Source organism: Balaenoptera physalus (assembly GCF_965194825.1).
Source record: "Balaenoptera physalus genome assembly, chromosome: 2".
Taxonomy (NCBI): Eukaryota; Metazoa; Chordata; class Mammalia; order Artiodactyla; family Balaenopteridae; genus Balaenoptera; species Balaenoptera physalus.
In genome coordinates this window covers 808,338-828,756 of record NC_138883.1, presented here as the reverse complement: position 1 = coordinate 828,756, position 20,419 = coordinate 808,338, and the positions used below count along the sequence as shown (strand labels likewise).

The following is a 20,419-nucleotide window of genomic DNA, read 5'->3' as shown; positions in this document are numbered from 1 at the left end:
CCCTGGTCCTCCTACTTCACGCCCCACCCGGGCGATCCGCCAAGGGAGTCGGCGCGGGGGGAGGGTACAAGGAGACGGTGGGGGGACAAAGAGAGTTCGCAGGGTGGGCAAGTCTCCGGGGGACACGAGAGGCGCGGGGGTCCGGTGGTCTAGGAGTCGGTGCGGAGGACCCGGGGCCGGCATGGGACTGGAGGGCGCCGGGGGACACGCGGAGTGCGCGGGGGCGCGGGGAGATTCTGAGGAGGCGTAGGACTGGGGGGTCGGGGACGCGCAGAGGCCCGGGAGATACAGGGGGACAATAAGTGCTCCTGGGGGGCTCGCGGGGCACAGGGCCACAGGCGGACCCTGAGGTCTCTCTGGCCCCTCCCTGCCTCTCCCGGGGGGCGGGGCGCGGCGCTCTGGGCGGGGCCTGTGCGCAGGCGCGGACGCGCGCTCCCGCGGGCCGCGGGCCGCGGGCTGGGGCGCCTCCTGGGGCGCCGGCTCGAGGGGGGCGCTTAATCTCACTTCCGGTGAGCCCTCCGCGGGCCGTCATTGGGCCCAAAGCAGCGAGCGCGCGCCCGCCCAGCCAATCGGAGGCGGCGGCGCGGTCGGGGGAGGGGGAGCGCGGTGGGGGGGCGCGCGCGGGAGGGGCGGGGCGGGGCGGCCGCAGCCTGGTCGCCGCCCGCGGGCTTGTCCGACGCCCGCCCGGCTGTCCCCACCGCCCTGCAGCCATGTGACCGCGCCGCCGCCCTCCGCGCGCCCGGCCCGCCCGCCCGCCCGCCGCGCGTCCGCGGCCCGGCCGCAGCCCAGGCCGCCGAGGGAGCGGCGGGGCCGGCGCCATGGCCGAGCGGGGCCGCCTGGGCCTGGCCGGCGCGCCCGCCGCGCTCAACACGCCGGTGCCCATGAACCTGTTCGCCACCTGGGAGGTGGACGGCTCCAGCCCCAGCTGCGTGCCCAGGTACGCCGCCGCCCGCCTGCCGCTTTGTTCCCGCGCGCACCTGCCGGCCACCCGAGACCGGCCACAGGGGACCTCGCGCCTGGGTCCCCACCCGGGGCCTGCACGCGGGACTGGCCACCCCGGACCTGCACCCGGGGCCCCCACCCGGGACAGTCCACCCGGAACCGTTCACTCCGGGATCCCCACTCGGGACCCACACCCCGGGCCGTCGCCTTTTCGCCCCACCTCGGGCACGCGCCTTTCGTGCAGACAACCCCTGATGCGTGGATGGTCCCTGAGGTCCTGGTCCCGTGCAGCGGAGGAAGTGGCGCTGGGTTTCTCAGGCCCCGCGGTCCCCCGAGGCTCTCCGAGGCGCCTACCTGGTTGGCTCCCAACCGGCATCGTTGCACCTGCCTACCATTGCGGTGACGGTGGAGTTGACTCAGGGTGTCTCCTCTCTCCACCGGGTACCATAGATTTCCTTTCGCGTCCAGCCACACTGTCAAGCCTGAGTGGCCTGGGAGTCACTCAGGGCACGCAGTGTCCAGAGGACATACAGATCTGGGACCTGGGACCACAGTTTTATTCCTTCATCCTTCGTCCTTTTGAGGGTCTGGCCCTACCCCCTCTGTCCTGCTGGCGGGGGGAGGTATCTGCCCCTTGCCTGTTTGCACTATGCTGTGTAATTTAGGGACTTCCTTGTACATAAACACTGCTCCTTACATCATACTGTTAATTTTGCCATCGCAAAGGACGCTGCCCTTTCCACTTGGGGGGAAGTGCCCTGTCCCCAGCGGTACAGCTGGACGAGGCTCACCCACAGGACAGCGCCATGGCCATCCCGACTCTACTCAGGCCTGTCGCTTCCCTGCTCCTCCTGCCAGCTTGAAGCTCTGCGGGTTTCTTCCTGATTCAGTGGTCCCTGCTGAGGAAGCTCCCAGGCTGAGGGGGAAGAGAGACAAACTCACACCAGGGCCTGGTTCTGGAATGGACACCAGGCCACAAGGGCTGCAGGGGGGCGGAAGGGAAAAGCTCTCCCTGGGGAGATCCCCTGGCGGGACCAGAGGAAGTGGCCAGTGTGTACCGAGGGGGGTGCGCTCTGCCACGGCTCCTTCAACGGGTGTGCGAGCCAGGTGTTGGGGACGCAGAGGGTGCCGGGTGCCAGGGTTGCCCTCCCAAGCACGAGGCCGGCGGCTCAGGGCCTTGTCTGTGCCGAGTGGGAAGGATGGGTGCTCCCAGACCTGTGTGGGACCTTGGGAGGGTGTGGTGTCGGCGGGAGACCCACCTGCTTGCCTCTTGTCTGCAAAGTCCCAGGGGCACCTTCCCAGGCCTGGCCTCCCACCCTCTCCAACTTCCCGTCTTGGCATTTGGCCCAGTGTCGGGCGTCGCACCCAAGGGTCATCCTGGACCCTCCCCACCATGCTTCTCCTGTCTGTCACCCCTGCATCGTCACCCCCCACCCCCGCGCTGGCTGCCTCCCCACGGCGCTCCCTGAGGGCATGCTTGCCCCCCTTCCTGCACCTCTTCAGCAGCTTCCTGGGGTGCCCCGAAAGACCACCAAAGTTTTGACCAGGGGGAGGTGAGGGAGGTGGCAGGTGGGCAGGGGCTGCGTGGTCGAGGGGCCCAGTCGGGCCCTCGCGGAGCTGGTGTAGGACGCCCCCTCGGGTGGGCGTGTGGGGAGGGCGGGGGCGGGGCTGTGCAGCGCTAGGTGCGGGGTGGGGGCGGTCCACGGCGCGGGGCGGGGGCGGTCCACGGCGCGGGGCGGGGCCTGGCGGGTTGCTCTGTAGGCGTGGGGCTGAGCAGCCGTCGGGGTGGGCAGGCGCAGAGCTCAGGGGTCGGACGCACAGAACAGCCCCGCCCCGGCGCGGCCGTCCCCGCAAGGTGCTGCGGGTCCCCCGCTTGTACCCCGGAGCAGGCCTCCTTGGATAGGCTGTTCTTCGTTCCGCTCGCTCGGAGACTTGATGTAGAAGGGATCCCACTCTCTGTCCGTGTGCGCGTCTCCTCTTGCCCGGTCTCTAAGTTTCTGAGCGGCGTCGAGCTGATGGCTGTGCCTGCGGCGTGGTGTTCCCTGTAAGACAGCAGCACGTGTCTCTGCTTTGTGCGGGGACCTGTGGCTGTCCACAGGTTTGGGCCAGTTACGAATGCACCCCTGTGGGCGGGCATTCTCGCACTGGCCCTCTGCCGCCGGCAGTAGGGTTTGGGGGGCGTGTGCTCGGCGTCACCACCAGGAGCCTTCCCGGAGCGGTGATGCCAGCTCTGGCCCCCACCCCGCACCCCGGCGTCCCCACTGCTCTGCCTTCTTTTTTTTTTTGTTTTTTTGTTTTTTTTTTTTGCTCTGCCTTCTTGCCAGCACTGCCTGACTTTCAGTTGTTGCCAATCTGGTGGGTGTGAAATGGTATTGTGGTTTTAATTTGAATTTCTCTGATTACTGATGTAGGCCATTTGTACTTCCTCATCAGCGAAATTCCTGTTCATTTCTTTTGCCAATTTTTTTCTCCTTTTTTTTCCCCCCTACTTGAGTCTCAGCAGCTTTTTAGGGACTGGTAATCCTTTTTCGGCAATGTGTTGAAACCACCCTCCTCTGATGATGCACGCTTCTTGGCTGTCTTTTCGAGGTCTTTGCTGACTCCTGAGGTGCACCCGGCGTTGTCCTTGGTCTTGTCTTGTGGTCTTTCCTTCCTGGTGGTGGTGGGAGAGCTCTCTGCTCTTCCCAGGAGCTGGTGCCAGGCCCACGGGGCTGTGACAGAGGCAGGCTCGGTTTCGTGGATTTCCTCGAGGGAGCGGACAGCACCCCTCCCCAGTGACCCCCGGCCCTGGCGTCTTCCTATCCCTGCCCCTCTGCTGGGATTCCCAAAGCAGCCTCCTTCCCCGTCAGCTTTAGCGGGGTCTGGGGCATTTTGGACCCTTGCACTTGCCCCTTAATTTTCCTTCCTGTTGAGGTTTATGAATTAATTTCACGGAGTCGGACGTCGTTCCACAGGCTTACTGCGCATTCACATTCCTCCACATCCTCCTGTTGGCGTCCTCTGCCGGCCACGGAGGATGAGCTCACACTCGCAGAAGGGCCTTCAGCTGGAAGTGTGAGCTTTGGCAGCCGCGTGCCGGGGTCCACCACAGCCCGCAGGATGGGGACGTCTCTGTCACCCCGCAGATGAGTGTCGAGCGCTCGGGGCCAGGCTCCCCCACCGGCCAGGTGCCCCGGGCATTGCCCACGGCAGCCCCGCGGCTCCCTCTCCACGTTGGTGGCATCCGCACGTGGTTTGAACTTTCTCCTGCCGGTGGGTGTTGGGGTCATTTCCTTTGGGGCTGATGTGTTCAGAGCCACTGTGACCATCCAGGGTCAGGGCTTGGGCTGCGTTCGCTCTTCTCTTCAGGATGGCTGGTCGCAGGGGAGGCGGGGGTGTGTCAACTATGAAGACACTGCCGGCTTTCCGGAGTGGTGGCACCACCTTCCAAGGCTGCCAGCCGTTCTGTGTTACCATCTTTTCAATTCCAGCCATTCTGGTGGCTGCACGATAGTTTCTCCTTGGGGTCTCACTCTGCACTTGTTGTGCGTGGGTGTTGGGTATAAGCAAGAGCCTGACGTGGTCCTTCTCCTTTAACGACTGATGTGGTAAATTACATCAATGGATTTTCTAGCATTAAGCTAACCGTTCGCTCTTGGAAAAATACCAGCGTGGTCATGCCATGTTCCCCTTCCTGTACGTGGGTAGACTGAAATTAAGATTTTGCTTAGGACTTTTGCACCTCTGTCTAGGGTCTGTAATCTCCTGCTCATCTACTGCCCTTATCAGATTTTGGTGCCAAGATATCCTGCAGAATGAGCTGTTGCATGGTATTGTTTGTGTGAAACAGGAATTGTTTGTTCCTTGAATGTGTGGGAGAAATCACCAGTACAATACCTGAGCTTGAAGTTGCTTTGGGGCAAGTGTGACTCCTGGGTCAATTTCTTTAATGATTGTAGGACACACACACCCCCACTTTAAGTTAGTTTCGGATATATAGTTTTCTGGGAATTTGTCCATTTCGTCCAGATTTTCAAGTTTTTGGCAAAAAGTTGTTCCTAATATTCTTTTTTTTTTAATGTCTGCAGGACCTTTAGAGCCGTCCCCTTTTCATTCCTGGTGGTGACTATTTCTGCACGTGGACATCCACACTCTGATCTGTCTCACCAAGGGTTCATCATTTTTTTAAAAAAATGAATATTCGTATCTTTATTTCTTTCCACTTATGCTCTTTATTTTTATGCTCCTGTTCTGATTTATTTATTTATTTATTGGCTGCGTTAGGTGTTCGTTGCTGTGCAAGGGCTTTCTCTAGTTGCGGCGAGCGGGGGCCACTCTTCGTTGTGGTGCGTGGGCTTCTCATTGCGGTGGTTTCTCTTGTTGTGGAGCTTGGGCTCTAGGCACGCGGGCTTCAGTAGTTGTGGCACGTGAGCTCAGTAGTTGTGGCTCTCGGGCTCTAGAGCACAGACTCAGTAGCTGTGGCGCACGGGCTTAGTTGCTCCGCGGCATGTAGGATCTTCCCGGACCAGGGCTTGAACCCGTGTCCCCTGCATTGGCAGGCAGATTCTTTTTTTTGTTTTTTTTTAAATAAATAAATTAATTTGTTCTTGGCTGTGTTGGGTCCTCGTTTCTGTGCGAGGGCTTTCTCTAGTTGTGGCAAGCGGGGGCCACTCTTCATCGTGGTGTGCGGGCCTCTCACCGTCGCGGCCTCTCTTGTTGCGGAGCACAGGCTCCAGACGCGCAGGCTAAGCAGTTGTGGCTAACGGGCCCAGTCACTCCGCGGCATGTGGGGTCCTCCCAGACCAGGGCTCGAACCCGTGTCCCCTGCACTGGCAGGCAGACTCCCAACCACTGCACCACCAGGGAAGCCCTTTTTTAAATAAATAAATTAATTAATTAATTAATTAATTTTTTGGATGCTCTAATTTCTTAAAATAAATAGCTCATTTTTCCTCCTTTCCTTTCACATAAGATTTCATAAATACAAAATAAGTAATGCTTTGGCTGCGTTTCACAAGCTTTTATATATAAAATCTTTCAGTTTAAAAATCTTTTTAAAAATTTCCATTATTCTCTCTTTGGCACGATGGGATATTTCAAAGTCTCTTAATATCCAAACGTATGGTTTTTTTCCTTAGTTACTTTTCCACTGCCGAATTCATTTCTTCTCTTTTTTTCCATTATTCATTTCTAACTTAGTTATGTTGTTGTCACAGAGGGTGGTCAGTATGACACCAGGTCCTTACGACGCTTTGGAACTTACTCTGTGGCCCTGTTTGAAGTCAGTGTTCATACACGTTCTGTCTGTCCTGAAAAGGGTCATGTGTTTGGCACTTGGCAGTGTCATGTTTGATACCTGTCCCTTTAGGTCACGCTTGGTTTTGTCTGTTTCTCTTGGAATTCTGTCATTAGGTACGTCCTGTTTAGAAATCACAATCCCTCCCGGTGTTTGTACTGTTCAGCCTGTCTCGCTCCTGACCTGACGGTGCTTTTCATCAGAGCAAAGGTTTGGTAACAGTGTAGCTCTCTGAGCTTTCTTTTGGGTATATTTGCCTGTCATATCTTTGCTCACCTTGTTTCTTTAAACTTTCCTGTATCTTTACAGGTTACATGTATCTTTGGTTGTTTGGCACAATCTAGATTTCGTTTTCATTCAATCTGACAATCTTTATTTTTTAACTAGGACATTCAGTCTGTTGTCCTTTATCTAAATTACTGATATTTGGGTTCATGTCTACCATTTTATTTTTGTGCTTATTATTGTCCTACATTTTCTACATTTGTTTCTCTTTTCTGTCATACCTTATTTTGCGTTTTTTTCTTACTCTATTTCCCTTTCTATTAGTTTGAAACTTGTCACTACTTCTTCACTGGTTACCATATAAATGGTAAATTGCATACTTGCTGTTATATTTTAAAGTTAATTGTAAATTCTCTTCCTGAACAACACCGGGACCTTAGAGCACATTATTCTGACCCAACACTTTCACGTTTACATGCTTTTGTTTAGAGTATTTTAACTGTCTTCTTTTTTAGCCCAGATGAGGTTATTATTACTTCATATTGTTAATACTTGATTAATCTCAAAACTCTCACTACAAAACAGGATGCCGTGTTCAGGACCCTGGGCTTCGTTTGGAGGTCTGGGGAATTCACCAATCTGTTGGGGGGTGTGAGTTTAGTTGGAGGCTGAGCTCTGGTTGGGCATGTGGGTGGGGGGAGGCGGGGCGGGGAGGGCAGCACGGGGGGTTGAGAGTGGGCTCGGGGCTCGGCAGCTTCCGAGCAATGAGAGCCATGTTGAGGGAGAGACTGAGGCATCTGACCTCAGCTATCCAGGCCTGCGGGCTGGGCATCTCTGGGGGAGGCCTGGCCCCTTGCTGCAGTCAGCGCGGCTCCGTTCAGCGCCCCCGATAGCCCTGTGCCGGGCAGTGCCCGGCCCTGGCGCACACCTGGGCGGTGGCCTGCTCCTCCGGCAGGTATCGAGGTAGGCAGTAGCCCTCCGTGGGCGCAGTGCTGTAAACGTGCCGTCTTCCCGAGTTGGCTTTTATGCGGAAGGAAGTGGCCACGTGGGGCAGGTGTCCTCTCATGTGATGCTTAGTGACCCATCAACCAGGTGGGGCCCCTCAGTCGCCCCGCTGCCTGTTCCTCTCTTCCCGGGATCTGGGCTCCAAAACAAGCTCCCCTCCCCCTCTCCCCAGCATGCCCAGCATCCCACCCCAGGAGGGTCGGATGAGGAAGGGCGTCTGGGAGCAGGTGGGTGGGGCTGGGGGACTGTTCCAGAGAGTAGCTGTGCAGTCAGGAGGAATGACGGGAGTCTCTGCCCCTGTGACGGCCACGTGGAGGCGTCACGGGTGGACCTTCAGGGTCCTTCAGGAGCCCGAGCGTCACTTGGTGTGGCCAGAGTGACCCGTCACAGAGCCGGGTGCTCAGGGGCCGGCGGGCAGGGAACGGCAGGATGGGGGGCGCTCCTGACGCTGAGCGGCCTGGTGCTGCTGCTGTTACACCCGGGCCCCACCCGTCCGGCGTGTCCTCCCGCCAGTACGACCGGGTCTCATCGGACACGCCAGACCGGGCCCCTCAGCTTCCGGTCTCGGTGGGAACTGGCTCGCAGTTGTCATTCCCGCTGGTGCTGGGTATTTTGGGCTCCAGGATGCGCTGGGCGGTGAGTGTGGGCGCTGCTGCCTCCCCCAGCCGCCTGCGCCTGGCTGCTCTTGTGGGTTGTTAGACGGTGGCCCTGAAAGTAGCCCTAAAAATAGCCTGTGAGTGTATGTGGAAGCTGAGTTTCCTCCCGCCCTGGAGGTGCGTTGTCACGGATGTGTCCTCAGCCAAGCAGGACTCTGCAGGGGGCTGTGATGCATGGTGGGGACACCCCTGTCCTGAAGAACAGAATTTCTAGTAAAGCACTTTCTACTCCTGAGTGTCTCCAGCCTGCACGGCCCCCGCCCGCCTCGGGAGGAAGGCGGCGCCCTGTGCTCTGTGCTTTACAGGGTGAGACGCGCGTGCTCTCCAGGAGCCCCTTCTCGGCAGCAGTGGGCACGCAGCGCCCAGCTCTGCCGGCCTGGTAGTTCTCCCCATTGGAGGTCAAGGCCGAGGTCTGCGGTCTTCTGCATGGATGGGCCAGAGTGGGCCCTGCGGGGGGGGGCGTCTGGAACCACAGGCTGGTGGGACATGCCGCGGAATGGGCGCAGCTGCCCTTCTTCCTGCCAGACGCACGGCAGCCCGCCGGGCCCTGCTGCCCCCACCGGCCTTTCCTCATCTCCCCGGCCAGACCACGCCGCCCCCCTGGTCCTGGGCGGCATCCAGCTGCCGTTCTGAGAAGGGACGCTCCTGGTGGCCTGGCCCCGGGGCACCTTTGTCCCCATGGCAGGAGAGGATGGGGAGGGATGGGGAGGGACCGGGGCAAGCAGGGTCTGCACAGGGGGCTCAGGTCCACCAGCAGTGAGGACCACCGCCCCCCAGTGGTCAGGACGGAGGGTGGCGGCTGGGAGGCGTCACAAGGAGCCTGGCCTGGCCTCTTCTCCTTGGGCAGACACACCGGGTCTTGCCCTTGGCAGGAAGGGAAGCACCTCTCCTGTCTCCCGTCCTGGCCATCAGCTGGCTCCGTTTCCACTGTCCGTGGGGCGATTCCCCCCTCCTCCCCCGCCGCCAGGACGTGCAGCCCTACACACACTGTGAGGCCCGAGGAGAGCAGCGTGGGCTTGGGCGTCTCTGCCCCCTTGAAGGTGGAACCCTGTTGGCGGGCATTTGGCCCTCAGAGGCACTGCCCTCTGCTCAGACGTGGCTGTGGCCTTTGGCGGCCTGGGTTCTGACCGCCTCTGCCCTGCGTCACCTGCACGGGCCGCGTGCTTCTTCAGTTGGCGCTGGGCTCCCTCATCCTTGCCCACTTTACTCTGTAGGGCCTGCGTCCCCACTGGGGCAGTGGTGACGCTGCTACGGGGAGACCCTTAGTGGGGAGCCTTGGACCCTTGGCAGCTGGGACACTGGCACCTTTCCCTTAACTGGAGCCTCGTTTTCAAGCCCTGCAGCCGACCTCGCGGCAGTGATGGTGTGTCATCTTTTATCGGACCACGGCCAGTCAGGATCTTCCGACTTTTAGATGCAGAGAGGATGGGATGAGCCTTTCGGCACAGTTTGCATGTGGGGCCTCAGGTGCCGCCGTGTGAGGGCTGGCTCTGGGCAGGTGTCCTCAGGCCTCAGAGGACAGTGTCACCACACTGGGGCCCCCGGCAACCAGCACCCGCATCCCTGCTTCTGAACCCGGGTGGGGGGCTCCCCCCTGCTCGGGGGTGTCGTGACTGGGCTGGTCCCTGTTGTCCGGGAGCGGACACAGTGCATCTCCAAGGAGCCCGAAAGTGCCTGAGACAGGTGTCGTGCTGGGGCGAGTGTCCTGGTGGGTGCTGCCCTGGGCGCCCCCTCGGTTCCTTCCCTGAGCTCCGCCAAGGGGCCGGCTGGGTACAGCCACCGGAGGCGCCCCGTGGCGGGTCATGGGAGGGAGTGGCCATTCCACGCTCTGCGGTGGCCCAGGGCCCTCCCGCCCTGCCCGCCCAGGCTGGATGCGCTGGGCAGTGAGGGCAGGGTGAGCTTTGGCTGCAAAGACCTGTCCTTGGTTCTGGGCTCCTGTGACCGAGCCCACGGCCAGGACACTGCTGCCAGCTCTCGGTCAGGGTCCCTACGGGGTCCCCCCCGGCTGTGCCCCCGCTGTGCTTGCCCCCACCCACCCCCAGGAACGCGCTGTCTCTTGCTGATTCCCGCTCGGGCTCCGGACTTTCTGCTTTAACTGGTTGCAGTGTGACTTAAGGGTTGTCACACTTTGGCAAGTTAATGGAGAGTGACAGTCACCACACCACGAACTGCGTGCCCCTGGCCGGCCCGGCTCTGGCTGGAGGTGAGCTCCGTGTCGAGCATGTTTCCAAACACTGTGCTTGTTGATGCAGCGCCGGGCGCCCGCCCCCGGAGAGGAGTGAGAATGGGGCGAGACTGAGCTGCCAGCTGGGGGGTGGGCGTGGGCCCCACTCAGAATGAGGGCTTTCCAGAGGAGGGGGCATGGGACAGGCCGAGGGTCCGGCGGCAACGACCTGAGGCCGCAGGAGAGGCACACGTCTGGGCCCATCAGGGCCACCGGAGGACCGCCCCTGGGGTCAGGCGGGTGGTGGGCTGTACACAGATGCCGAGTGGCACAGGGACCCGGCTCCCCCACCAGCCACTCGCCCCTCGGGCCCTCGGCTGGTCGCGCTGTGAGCACGGCCCTGTGCTTGCCCCGCAGGCTGTTGTCCTGGGTTTGTGCCAAAGCGGCCGAGGCAGAGCTGATGGGGGTGCCCCGCTGCAGGTCCCCGCAGAGGACACGGGACCTTGACCGTCAGGGTTTGGGCGGCGGGGGGGTTTGATGCCTCCCCCCACCCCACCCCCCAGCCGCAGCTCGCCAACACCCGCCTGTGGGCTTGGCTCTGGCAGGTCATCGAAGGCTTCAGACGTTTGTTTATTAGAAACGGGGTCGGGGGTAGGACCACTGCACCTGAGCCCCTGGGGCCGTGCTGGGGTCACCCACAGTCTCGGTGTCATGCCAGCTTTGGGGCGATGGTGAAGGTCGTTCTAGGAGAGAAGTGCGGCACAGACGGGGAACCCCCCACCTCCCCAGCGGGAGGAGGGAGTCTGTAGGGAGGTCCTGTGCGGCCAGGACGCTGAGCCAGGCCTCTCCTGACCCGCGGAGAGAACTCCACACCTCTGTCCCCTTTCACATCTGCCTCCCGGAGAAAAGGGGACAGCGCCTGGTAGAAACGCCGCCCTCCCCCAGAGCCTCGGGCCTGGCTCAGCGGACAGGCCGACATTCCATCCCGCCGCCACCGCAGAGGCCTCGGGGAGGGGGCAGCTGCTACACCAGCTGCTTGGGGACGCTCGCTGGAAAGCTGGGGCATCCCATCCTGCACGTGCTCTGTACCCAAGATAGGCGCCCAGCGCTGCCGTCCTTGTGCAGAGAAGGTTTCTGGGGCAGTGTGCACGGGCCGTGGGGCAAGAGAGGGCGGCTGCGTAGGCCCCAGCCCAGCGCCTTCCTGCTGAAAACCAGCTCCTTTAAAGGAGGGCACAGTAGGCAACAGGATAAACGGGATTTCTAGTTAGGCTGTTTGTGTTAGGAATAAAAAGAAGCCGCGTGTGGTCAGACCGTTTAGAAGAGAGTTCCTCGGGAATCCCCTCCTACTCGGGGTCTTTCCAATTCCCTGTAAGAGGAGAGTGAAGGTGAGAGTCTTTCTCAGGGAGACATGCAGCCTGGCAGCCCCATTTTTGCATGTTATTGATCTAGAGAGAAAGGGTGTCAGGTTCACCCGGACCCAGAGCCTTGCGGGAGGGAAATTCGGAAACTCATAGCAATAGAGCATTACAGATGTCCGGGGCTCTAGTTTAATTTCCTCCCCCTGCTGTGAGTTGAGTTAACTCAGGTGAAGCCAGGATGTTACACAGCTGTTTCCTCCCGAGCTAGCTCAGCCGGCTGTGGGCCGCCCCCAGGAGGCCTCTCAAGGCTGACCTGCTCCCCCTTCCCCAGGCGGGCGGCCGTGGCGCTGCTGTGCGCTGGGTTTGTGAAGGAGAAGGCCGTGGAGCCAGGTGATGGGCAGAGGCCTCCGGGGAGTCGCGCCTGTGGTTTGTAGGGGCCCTGGGCATGGCTGGCGGGCTGCAGCCCCTCCCCGCATGGCCCCGACCAGACCCTCTCCTCGCCTCTCGTGCCTGTGTGCCTGACTTGGCGTTTCCATCGACGTTCGAGATTTGCTTCCTGGCACCTGGACGTCCTGGGGACCGGACCTGGCTGAGGAGGGGACCCCGGGCCTCCAGGAGCTCTGGGGGAGTCTAGGGTGCTTGGACCCCCAGGCTCGGCCTCTGTGGTGCAGTGCGTCAGGGGCCTGGGGGCCTGAGCGTCCCCTGGGGGCACCAGTGTGGGGCGGGCCGAGTGGCGGGAGCCTTCTGGTCTCCTCAGAACCTGTAACCACTCAGCGGGCTTCTCGCGATGGCTGGGCGCGGTCCAGGCGGCCCTCTGTGTGGGCACAGCAGGGACCCCTGCAGCGTCCCCTGGGGACTGGCGGGGCCCAGTACGCCCTCACTGAGAGCAAGCCTGTGGGTCCACGGCGGCTGCGTTACCGCAGAGCAGGTGCACCTGGCGCCTGTCTCAGGGAGGAGACCTTGGGCTCCACCGAGCGGGGCCGGGACCTCTGCTGTTGGAAGGGGGAACTCGGGGTGAACCCCTGCGTCCGCACCCGCACCCGGTGGGGGGAGGCTCCAGCCGGCACCAACCCCGCCCCCTTGTGTCTTGGGGTCTCGGGGCCCCTCTGTGGAGGACAGGCCATGAGGCAGGACCCACCTGAGCAGACGCAGTGGTGGCTTCCCACCGGGGAAGCGGGGGCCCCCAGGGGTGGCCGCTGTGCCCGTGGTGGGAAGTGGCCGAGCCTGGGGGGCTGGTGTGTCTGATCGCTGGCCCGACCTCAGTGTGACCCTGCCCCTCGCCCGGTGACAGCCCTGGTGTGGCCAGCGCCTGCCCAGACGGAGGGCAGTGGTGTGGCTGAGGAGAGGGACCTGGGGCTCCGGGGCACACGGAGGTCGGAGGATAGAGCGTCCCAGACAGCCAGGGCCCAAGACCCAGCGTTTCCAGGAGGGCCAGCTGCTGGAATTGAGGTGTGCGGTGAGCATGGACCCGGTCTGGAGCCTGCTCTGGAGAGGGCGTAGCAGCAGCAGCTGGGGGGGCTCGGGGGGGTGTGCCGGGATGGGGGGTACCAGGAGGAATGGCCGTGTGTTGGCTGCTGTGAGCAGCAGCTCTCCTCAGGTCACCCCCGTTTCCCAGCAGAGCGAGCAGTGGAGCGAGGTGGGGGGGAGGGGGGCGGTGGGAGGTGTTGGTCCAGGGACGGGGGGCCCAGGAAGGTTGGGGGCCGGACGTCCGTGTCGCGGACCTGGGTGGCCAGGTGGTGCCAGGGGTTCTCCGGGGCTGTGTCCAGCGTCTCGGGTGCAGAATATTGGTGAACTGGGTGCCCCAGGAGGGACCAGAGGGAGGGAGATGGGGTGCTAGGCTGGGGGCTGGCCTGGGGTGACCCACAGTGGGTCCAGCGCTAGAGGACGTGGGCCGGAAGATGGGCGGCGGTCCGAGAGGAGGTCCGAGCGTGGGGCCTCCTGGAGACAGGACGAGGCCCCGGTGGGGTGGGTGCCTGCAGGCTGTGTCCGTGGGAGGAGGAGGGACGTGGGGTTCCCGGGATTCCGCTGGCTGGGGCATCCGTTCCAGCTGGGGCGCGTCCTGCGCGGGCCTCTGTGACTTGCCCGGCCAGCCCCCCAGCTGGGACCCGCAGCGTTCCTCCCTTTCCTGGTGATGGGGGGCAGGGCCGCGTGGTTCAGCTTCCTGGTGACTAGCCCTTTTATCACCTCTGGCGCCTTCACCGGATCCTGCTTGATGCCCCGTCTGGTGCCACGTGCCCGCCCGGTCCGTGACGTCAGCCTGGCCCTCGTTTCTGTCATCATTCTTCCTTTGTTTCGCTCTTCCTCTGCTATTTTTGGTCACTTATTCCTTGGAAATTGGTGAAGATTGATTGAGTTTTGTTTATTACCTTCTCCAGGAAATCTGTTTTCAAGTTCCTTTATCGTGTGCTTGAAAAGTGAGAATTCCCAGCATTGACGGGAAACCAGCATCCCTCCCTCCCTCTGCACCCCTCTCCCGGCCCCCCGGTTCCAGACTCCTCCTCACGAGGGGGTCAGCCTCCTCACGCCTTCCGCTCCGGCCAGGCGCCCGCTCGGTCCTCGCACCCTGGGCACGGAGGGGCCGCTGGGGCTCTGTCCCCTGGCCTCTCTAGTGGTTTTGAGGAGTTTGCGGTAAGCCTGCCGGTGGTTCCCCTGTGGGCGGCGTGTGTTCTCTCGTTGCTAGGAAGTGTTTTTCTTTGGATTTGGCATGTCTGGGTGTGTTTATTATCACATTATTACTTCATCCTCCTTGGGACTCAGTGTCTGCCCAGCTCGTTTTGGAGGAATTCTCATCTGGGGTCTGGTCGGATGTCCTGCTTCCCCTCCTCTGTCTCCAGTTGCCCTTCCTGGCGAGAGCCGCGCCCGGCAGCGTCCAGTGCCAGCTCTGACCATGAGGGGCCACCCTCAGCTCCGTGGTTGGGCCACGCGGGCAGCCCCCCAGGGCACACAGGAGCCCCTGAACAGAAGCCCTGGCCGTGCCGACCCTTTCCTGGCCGTGGTGAAGCCCGGTGGGCACTGCACCTGGCCCTCAGATGGTGGGATTGCTCGGCCCCCAGGGCCTCCCAGGCTTCCCGGGGGAGGCATCTCTGCAGGGAGCCACGCGGCACAAACTGGAGGAGGCGCAAGTGGAGGTCTTGGTCCAGTGTCCAGGGCTCCTCTTGGGGACTCCAGCCCCTGGGCGCGGGTGCTGAGGGCTCAGTCTCCTGCTGAACAGCAGCCCCTGTGACCCCCTGCCAAGGAGCGGGTCTTGATTCCTAAGTGAGAAGTTCAGTCCTAGTCGAGCCCCGTCCCTACTGTCAGCTCAGGTGGGTAGCAAAGTGCCACAGGCGTGCAGCTTAAACAGCACTTAGTTCTCACAGTTCCGAGGGCTGGAAGTCCAAGGTCTCGGTGCCAGCAGGTCCGGTGTCTGGTGGGGGCTGCGTCCTGGTTCATAGATGGTGTCTCCCTGTGTCCTCACTGGGGGAAGGGGTGAGGGAGCTCCCTGGGGTCCCTTTTACAAGGGCACTAACCCCATTCACGAGGGCTCCATCCTCCTGACCTCATCACCTCCCAGAAGTCCCTCCTCCTGATAGCATCACATTGGGGCTTAGGGCTTCAACATACGGATTTGGGGGAAACAATAGCCTGTAGCCCCCACTGTGCCCCCAGTGTTTTCAGGGGCACCTGGGGCAGGACACACTCTGCTCCCCTCACAGACGCTTCCAGGGTGCCTGTAGCTGCTGCCCTCCATGCCCTCCCCAGACCCGGTGCCTGTGGGCAGTGGGCCTGCAGTGGAGCGTGCCCACAGCCTGGGACCCGGAGCTTGTCGGGTCCTTGTAGACCACCTGCTGTAAGACACCAGAGGCGCCTGTCCCACCTCGCCCGCCCTGACTGCTCTGGCTCTCTCGACCCCCTGTTGTCTGACAACCTGGAGCCACCAAACTCCCCGAGACGGCCACGCTCCACACCCAGCAGGGCGTGCTCTCTCCCTTCCGTGAGCCTGCCCACTGCGGGGCCACCAGAGGCTGCCCCGTCACGGTGTCCCGCGGCGGCTCTGCTTGTCAGTGCACGCGACCCAGGTGCTCCCCCGTCGCCGTGGGCCCCGCTCCGCCAGCCCTCGTGGGCGCCTGTCACTGGGCTGGGAGCCTGGGGACTCGGGGTCCCCAGAGGGAAGGCTCTGGCTCCTTGCTGGTGTGGCCTGGGGACGCGCCTGGACGGGCCGGGCTGGGGCGAGGCTAGCGTGGTCTCTCTCAGCCCTTGGGAAAGCTGAATGTTAAAGGAGCCGGGGAACAGGGCACCTCCTTCCAGGGCCACCCCCGAGTGTGCCCTACCCCCCCACCCCCCGCCCCATGGGAAGTTGGGAGCGGGGCAGGAGATGGGTAGATTTTGGCAAAGAAGCAGGAGGAAGGCCGTTGCCTTCACTCTGTCCAGGCAGACCGCAGGGCTTGCGGCCAGCTGGGCCCTTGCTGTCCCGGCTGTGAGTCACCTGGGCCACAGCTTCCCGCCTGGAGCAAGGCTGAGCGGGGCCACTGCTTGGTCCCTGAAGTCCCCTGTGGTGCGGTCCAGCCGGCAGGCTGTGCAGGAGGGCATGTGGCCCAAGCGAGGTGCTTGTGGCCTGCGGCCGTCCTCTGCGCCCAGCTTCCCTGTGCTGGCCTTGCCGTCCCACCCGAATAAAGCCCCTTGCCGAGGAAGGGCCCCACCCGCAGGAAAGTGCTGGGCAGGGGCTCTTTCCCGCCAGGGGACCCCATCTCCCTCGTGGCCAGGACAGTGCGGGGCTCCCCTCCAGTGGCTAGTGAGGTGTGCCCGCATGCCCGGGGCCTCTGGTCACTGAGGCGGGGGACAGAAGCCCAGCAGGCCCAAGGAAGGAGGTCCTGATGGCCAGGCCCGCGTCCTGGGATGGCTGACGGCTCCCACGTATAACAGCCTCGTGGCCGGCTGGCCGGAGCCCTCTGGGCCCCAGGCCCTGTGTTGAGGTTATGCGTGCGTCCCAGTGTTGTCTGCCCAGCCCCCTCGGGGCCCTCCCCGTTGTGGGCACAGGGTGTTCTCTGCAGGCGCCTGGGCCCATGTGGCCTCTACCGGGCACCCGTGCTCGGCCCGGCCCACCCACCGGCCGGCTCGTCCACTGTGGGGCCATGCTGGCCTCTGACTCAACACCCACCGCTACCTCGGGGGGACTGGCTCTTCTGCCCCCTCCTCCCCGTGCCCTGGCCCCCGTCGCAGGTTAGCCTCTGCTGGGGCAGGAAGGTGGGCTCACAGTGACCCCTTCCAGGGATCCCGGCCTCGGTGTTGGGGTGCCTGACTGTCCCTTGCTTCCTGCAGGGCCATCCCAGCCCCACACCGCTGGCAGGGAAGCTGAGAAGGCACCTCTGACCTTCTCTCCTGATTAGCAGGAAGCAGCCATGTCCAGATAAGGCTCGATCACCAGAGAAAGCTGAGCTGGGCCAGTGAGAGCTGGCAGCCGCCTCAGGCTGCCGGAGGAAGGTGACCAGCGCTCGGGATGCGGGTGGAACTGGAGCCCTTGGCCCCCAGCAGGCTCTGCCCCTGAGAACCCTCCAGGCCTCCAGGTGCCCCAGCCTCGCCCTGCGGCCCTGCCGTGGCCAAGCTGCGTGGGCCTGGAGCCTGAGCCCCCAGGGTGCCGCGTGTGGGCCGGCCCGTGCCGGGGGGCAGGCCGGGCGCGGGGGCCGCGGGGCCACCTGCCGCCGTAGGGTCCCCGCTCCCACCGGGGCAGACGCAGGACTGTGCAGACAGGGTCAGCTCCTGGAGACAAAAGGCCCCTTAGTTCTCCCTCCCACAGAACACCCAGCGCATGTGGGGCCACAGAGGCAGCCCCGCACGTGGCCCCGTTTTAACCGCTGACGTCCTGGGTGCCGGGAGGAAAACGGGGGAGCCAGCGTCCTCCTCGGGGGGCCAGCCCGGCCCGGGGAAACCCGGGGGGCGCTCTCCTTGCGCTTCGCGGGCTGCGTGCTGTGCTGGGGTCTGGGCCCAGCCAGCCCCTCGTGGCCCGTGTGGTCGCCCTGTGCCCAAGCTGAGTGCTGCTGGCGGGACTGCAGTGGGGCGGCCGCTCTGGGCGGCGGTCTGCAGCCCCTCAAAAGGCCCGGCCACGTCGCCACGTGGCCAGCACGTCACTCTTTCAGAAGAAGAGGAACAGGGGCTGGAGCCACGCTTGCACACGCGTGTTCACGGCGGCTGCCCAGAGGGCCGAGTGCTGTCCCGACACCTGCGAGGTGGGTGAACCCAGGACGTGGCGCCCCTCGGAGGAGCCACACGTGTGACCCCCTTGTACCGAACGTCAGACCGGGCAGGGCCGCCAGGAGAGACCTGCCGGGCCGGGCCTCTGTGGGCTGAGGAAGCTGTCCTGGGGTTAGAGGTGACGGCTGCTCAGCGTCCTGAAGGTGCTGCGTGCCACCGGTGTGTACGCTTGAACGTGGTTCAAGTGGTCGATTTTACGTTGTCCGCGTTCTACTACAGTAGGGAAGAGTTTTAAGGAGGGGGGCCGGGACGGTTCTAGATCCGAGGAGACCAGCCAGGCAGGCGATAGCGCTCGGCCTGTGCCGCCGGCAGCAGGGAGGACAGGGCGCCGTGGGCGACGGCCCCGCGCTTGGCGTCCTGATGCCCCAGCTTGCTCTCAGCCGGGTCGCCCCCCAATCCTAGGTGCCCATGGGGAGGGGGTCCCTGGTTGTTGGTGGCGGGGTGTTTGCTGAGCTCTTGCTGTAACTTTCTGTGGAGCTCGAACTTTTCCTCATAAAAGCCAGGGCAGCGGGCGGCGGGCGGCGGGCAGTGACCCGCAGGCCCTGGAAGGCTCCGGAGCCCGAGGGCGTTGTGGGTTATGGGTCTGCACTCCTGTGAGTCGCCTCTTTGCGCCGTCGCCCACATTTCTGTGGGTTGATTGTCTTTTTGCTGCTCTTCTGTAGGCGCCTTTGTACTTGGGACATTAGTCCTTTGTCTGCCGTCGGCATCGCGGCTCTTTTCCCACATCCATTGTCCCATCTCTGAGTTTGCTTGCGGTAACGTCCACGTTTCCGGTCTCAGGAAGAGTTAGTGTCTCGCGGAGCTGGGGGAGCCGCTGAGTTGGGCACATCTGGCCCCCTTCCTCCGAGGACCTGGGTGCACCAGGTGCCGTCCTAGGCCCCGGCCCTGGTCCCATCCTCGCGGAACTCAGCCCTGCTTAAGGGGATGCGTGGTGAACCGGGACAGACACTTCCCACCTGAGCACCATCAGTGAGGGGGGGTGAGGTGGGGCGAGGTGGGATACGGACCTCCCTGATGTTGGGGCGCCGGTCAGCAGGGCGGGGCCAGGCCCCAAGTGCTGGGCCCTGGGCTGGGAGTGCAGGAGGTCTCTAGGGCCTTCCTGGAGGCTGGACAGAACCAGTCACTGGGTTCTTTCCGCAAGGCGCCTCCACACCGGCTGGCGGCCACAGGACAGTGCAGGGTCCTCCTGGGGGGCTGGTCAGGTGGAGAGGAGGCTGAGGGGCTTCCAGGAGGTGGGTAGAGCCAGGGGCGGGGGGCCTGGGATCGGCCCCTGGGCAGTCAGGAGGGAACTGGCCGTGTTTTGGAAAGGACTGCACGTTGGGCTGGAACTTTTCATTTTAGAGTGAAAATGTCAAGAAGAGCAAAGGTGGCAAAGATGGTGGTTGGCATGCAGACGGGCACTCCTGCCTCCTTCTGAAGCCAGCAAGACCAGGAATGGCCAGAGACCTGGGAGGAGGCCCAGGAGGAGGAGGAGGACGGGGGGAGCCCAGGACCACCGGGTCGGGCCCACTGCAGGGAAAGCCAAGGACAGGCCCAGACCTCAGATTCTCCAAAGGACAGAGGCACAGACACCGGGGCGGAGAGAGGAGCCCGGAGCCCTCCTCGTCCCTGCTCTGGATGCGAGCAGACGCCGGCATCCGGGTCCGACAGAGTGACGGTGAGCAGGAAGCATCAACGACAGCGCAGCCCTGCACCCGTGGAGCGGGGACAGGAGGCTCTGGTGAAAGAACGTTCCGGAACACCCAGCTAGACGGCAGACGCGGACGGGCTCGGCACAGGAGCCAAGTGCAAGCTGAGCAGCCGTCCCGGGGAGCAGAGCAGAAACAGAGGTGCACAGAGATGGCAGGAGAGATACCGTGGGAGCCCCAGTATCACAGTGACAGGCGCCGCATGTGGAGAGAGGGGTGTCTTGGCGCTCCTGCAGGAAGGAGCCCCCACCCACCGCCGGTCCTCCCGCTGCCCTTGGCCCTGTGCTCTGTCCACTCTGTCCACAGGGCGGCCAAGAGGTGCCCTCCGCAGGCCATGCGGGAAGGTCGCTGCCCTGCCGGAGCACGCAGAGCCTCCCTCCGCGGCAGGCGGGCCCAGGCGGGGACGGTCCCCTCCTCAGATGTCTTTCGTCCTGACTGGCCCTGCCTCTTCCGTCCTGAGGAGAGCGAGCAAGGGAGGGGGTGAGGTCCCGCTGTGCGGCCCCCGCGCTCTTGGTGGGCCTGGAGCAGTCGGGTGAGACAGCCTTGCTTTCCTCTTAGGGTTGGGGAGCCCTGTTGAGGAAGAGCCCCTCTTAGCAAAGGTTTTCGTTTGTTTGTTTTTGTTTTTCTCTTCTTGGCCGCACCTCGTGGCATGTGGGATCTTAGTTCCCCGACCAGGCACGGAACCCATGTCCCCTGCATTGGAAGAGTGGAGTCTTAACCACTGGACCGCCAGGGAAGTCCTTTAGCAAAGGTTTTTAATCAGAAGTTAAAACCAAGCCTTGTGCACTGTTGGTGGGAATGTAAAATGGTGCATCTTCTGTGTAAAACAGTGGATAGAACTGCCCCCAGACCCAGCAATCCCACGTCTGGGTGTGAGTATC

The 20,419-nt window shown here is 62.8% G+C and overlaps 1 protein-coding gene across 5 annotated transcripts in view; it reads left to right on the top strand.

The window, feature by feature from the left end:
* The first annotated feature begins 710 nt into the window (after positions 1–710).
* The window catches only part of PACS2 (phosphofurin acidic cluster sorting protein 2), a 62,916-nt gene continuing 43,207 nt past the window's right edge, over positions 711–20,419 (top strand). For 2 of the 5 annotated variants that reach the window (XM_082450818.1, XM_082450817.1), the window contains exon 1: positions 714–937. In XM_082450818.1, the coding sequence (XP_082306944.1) occupies positions 819–937 (119 nt within the window). In that variant the 5' untranslated portion in view covers positions 714–818. Of the gene's footprint in view, positions 938–20,419 lie in introns of all 5 variants that reach the window. The other 3 variants (XM_082450820.1, XM_082450819.1, XM_082450821.1) reach the window with 2 other exon arrangements.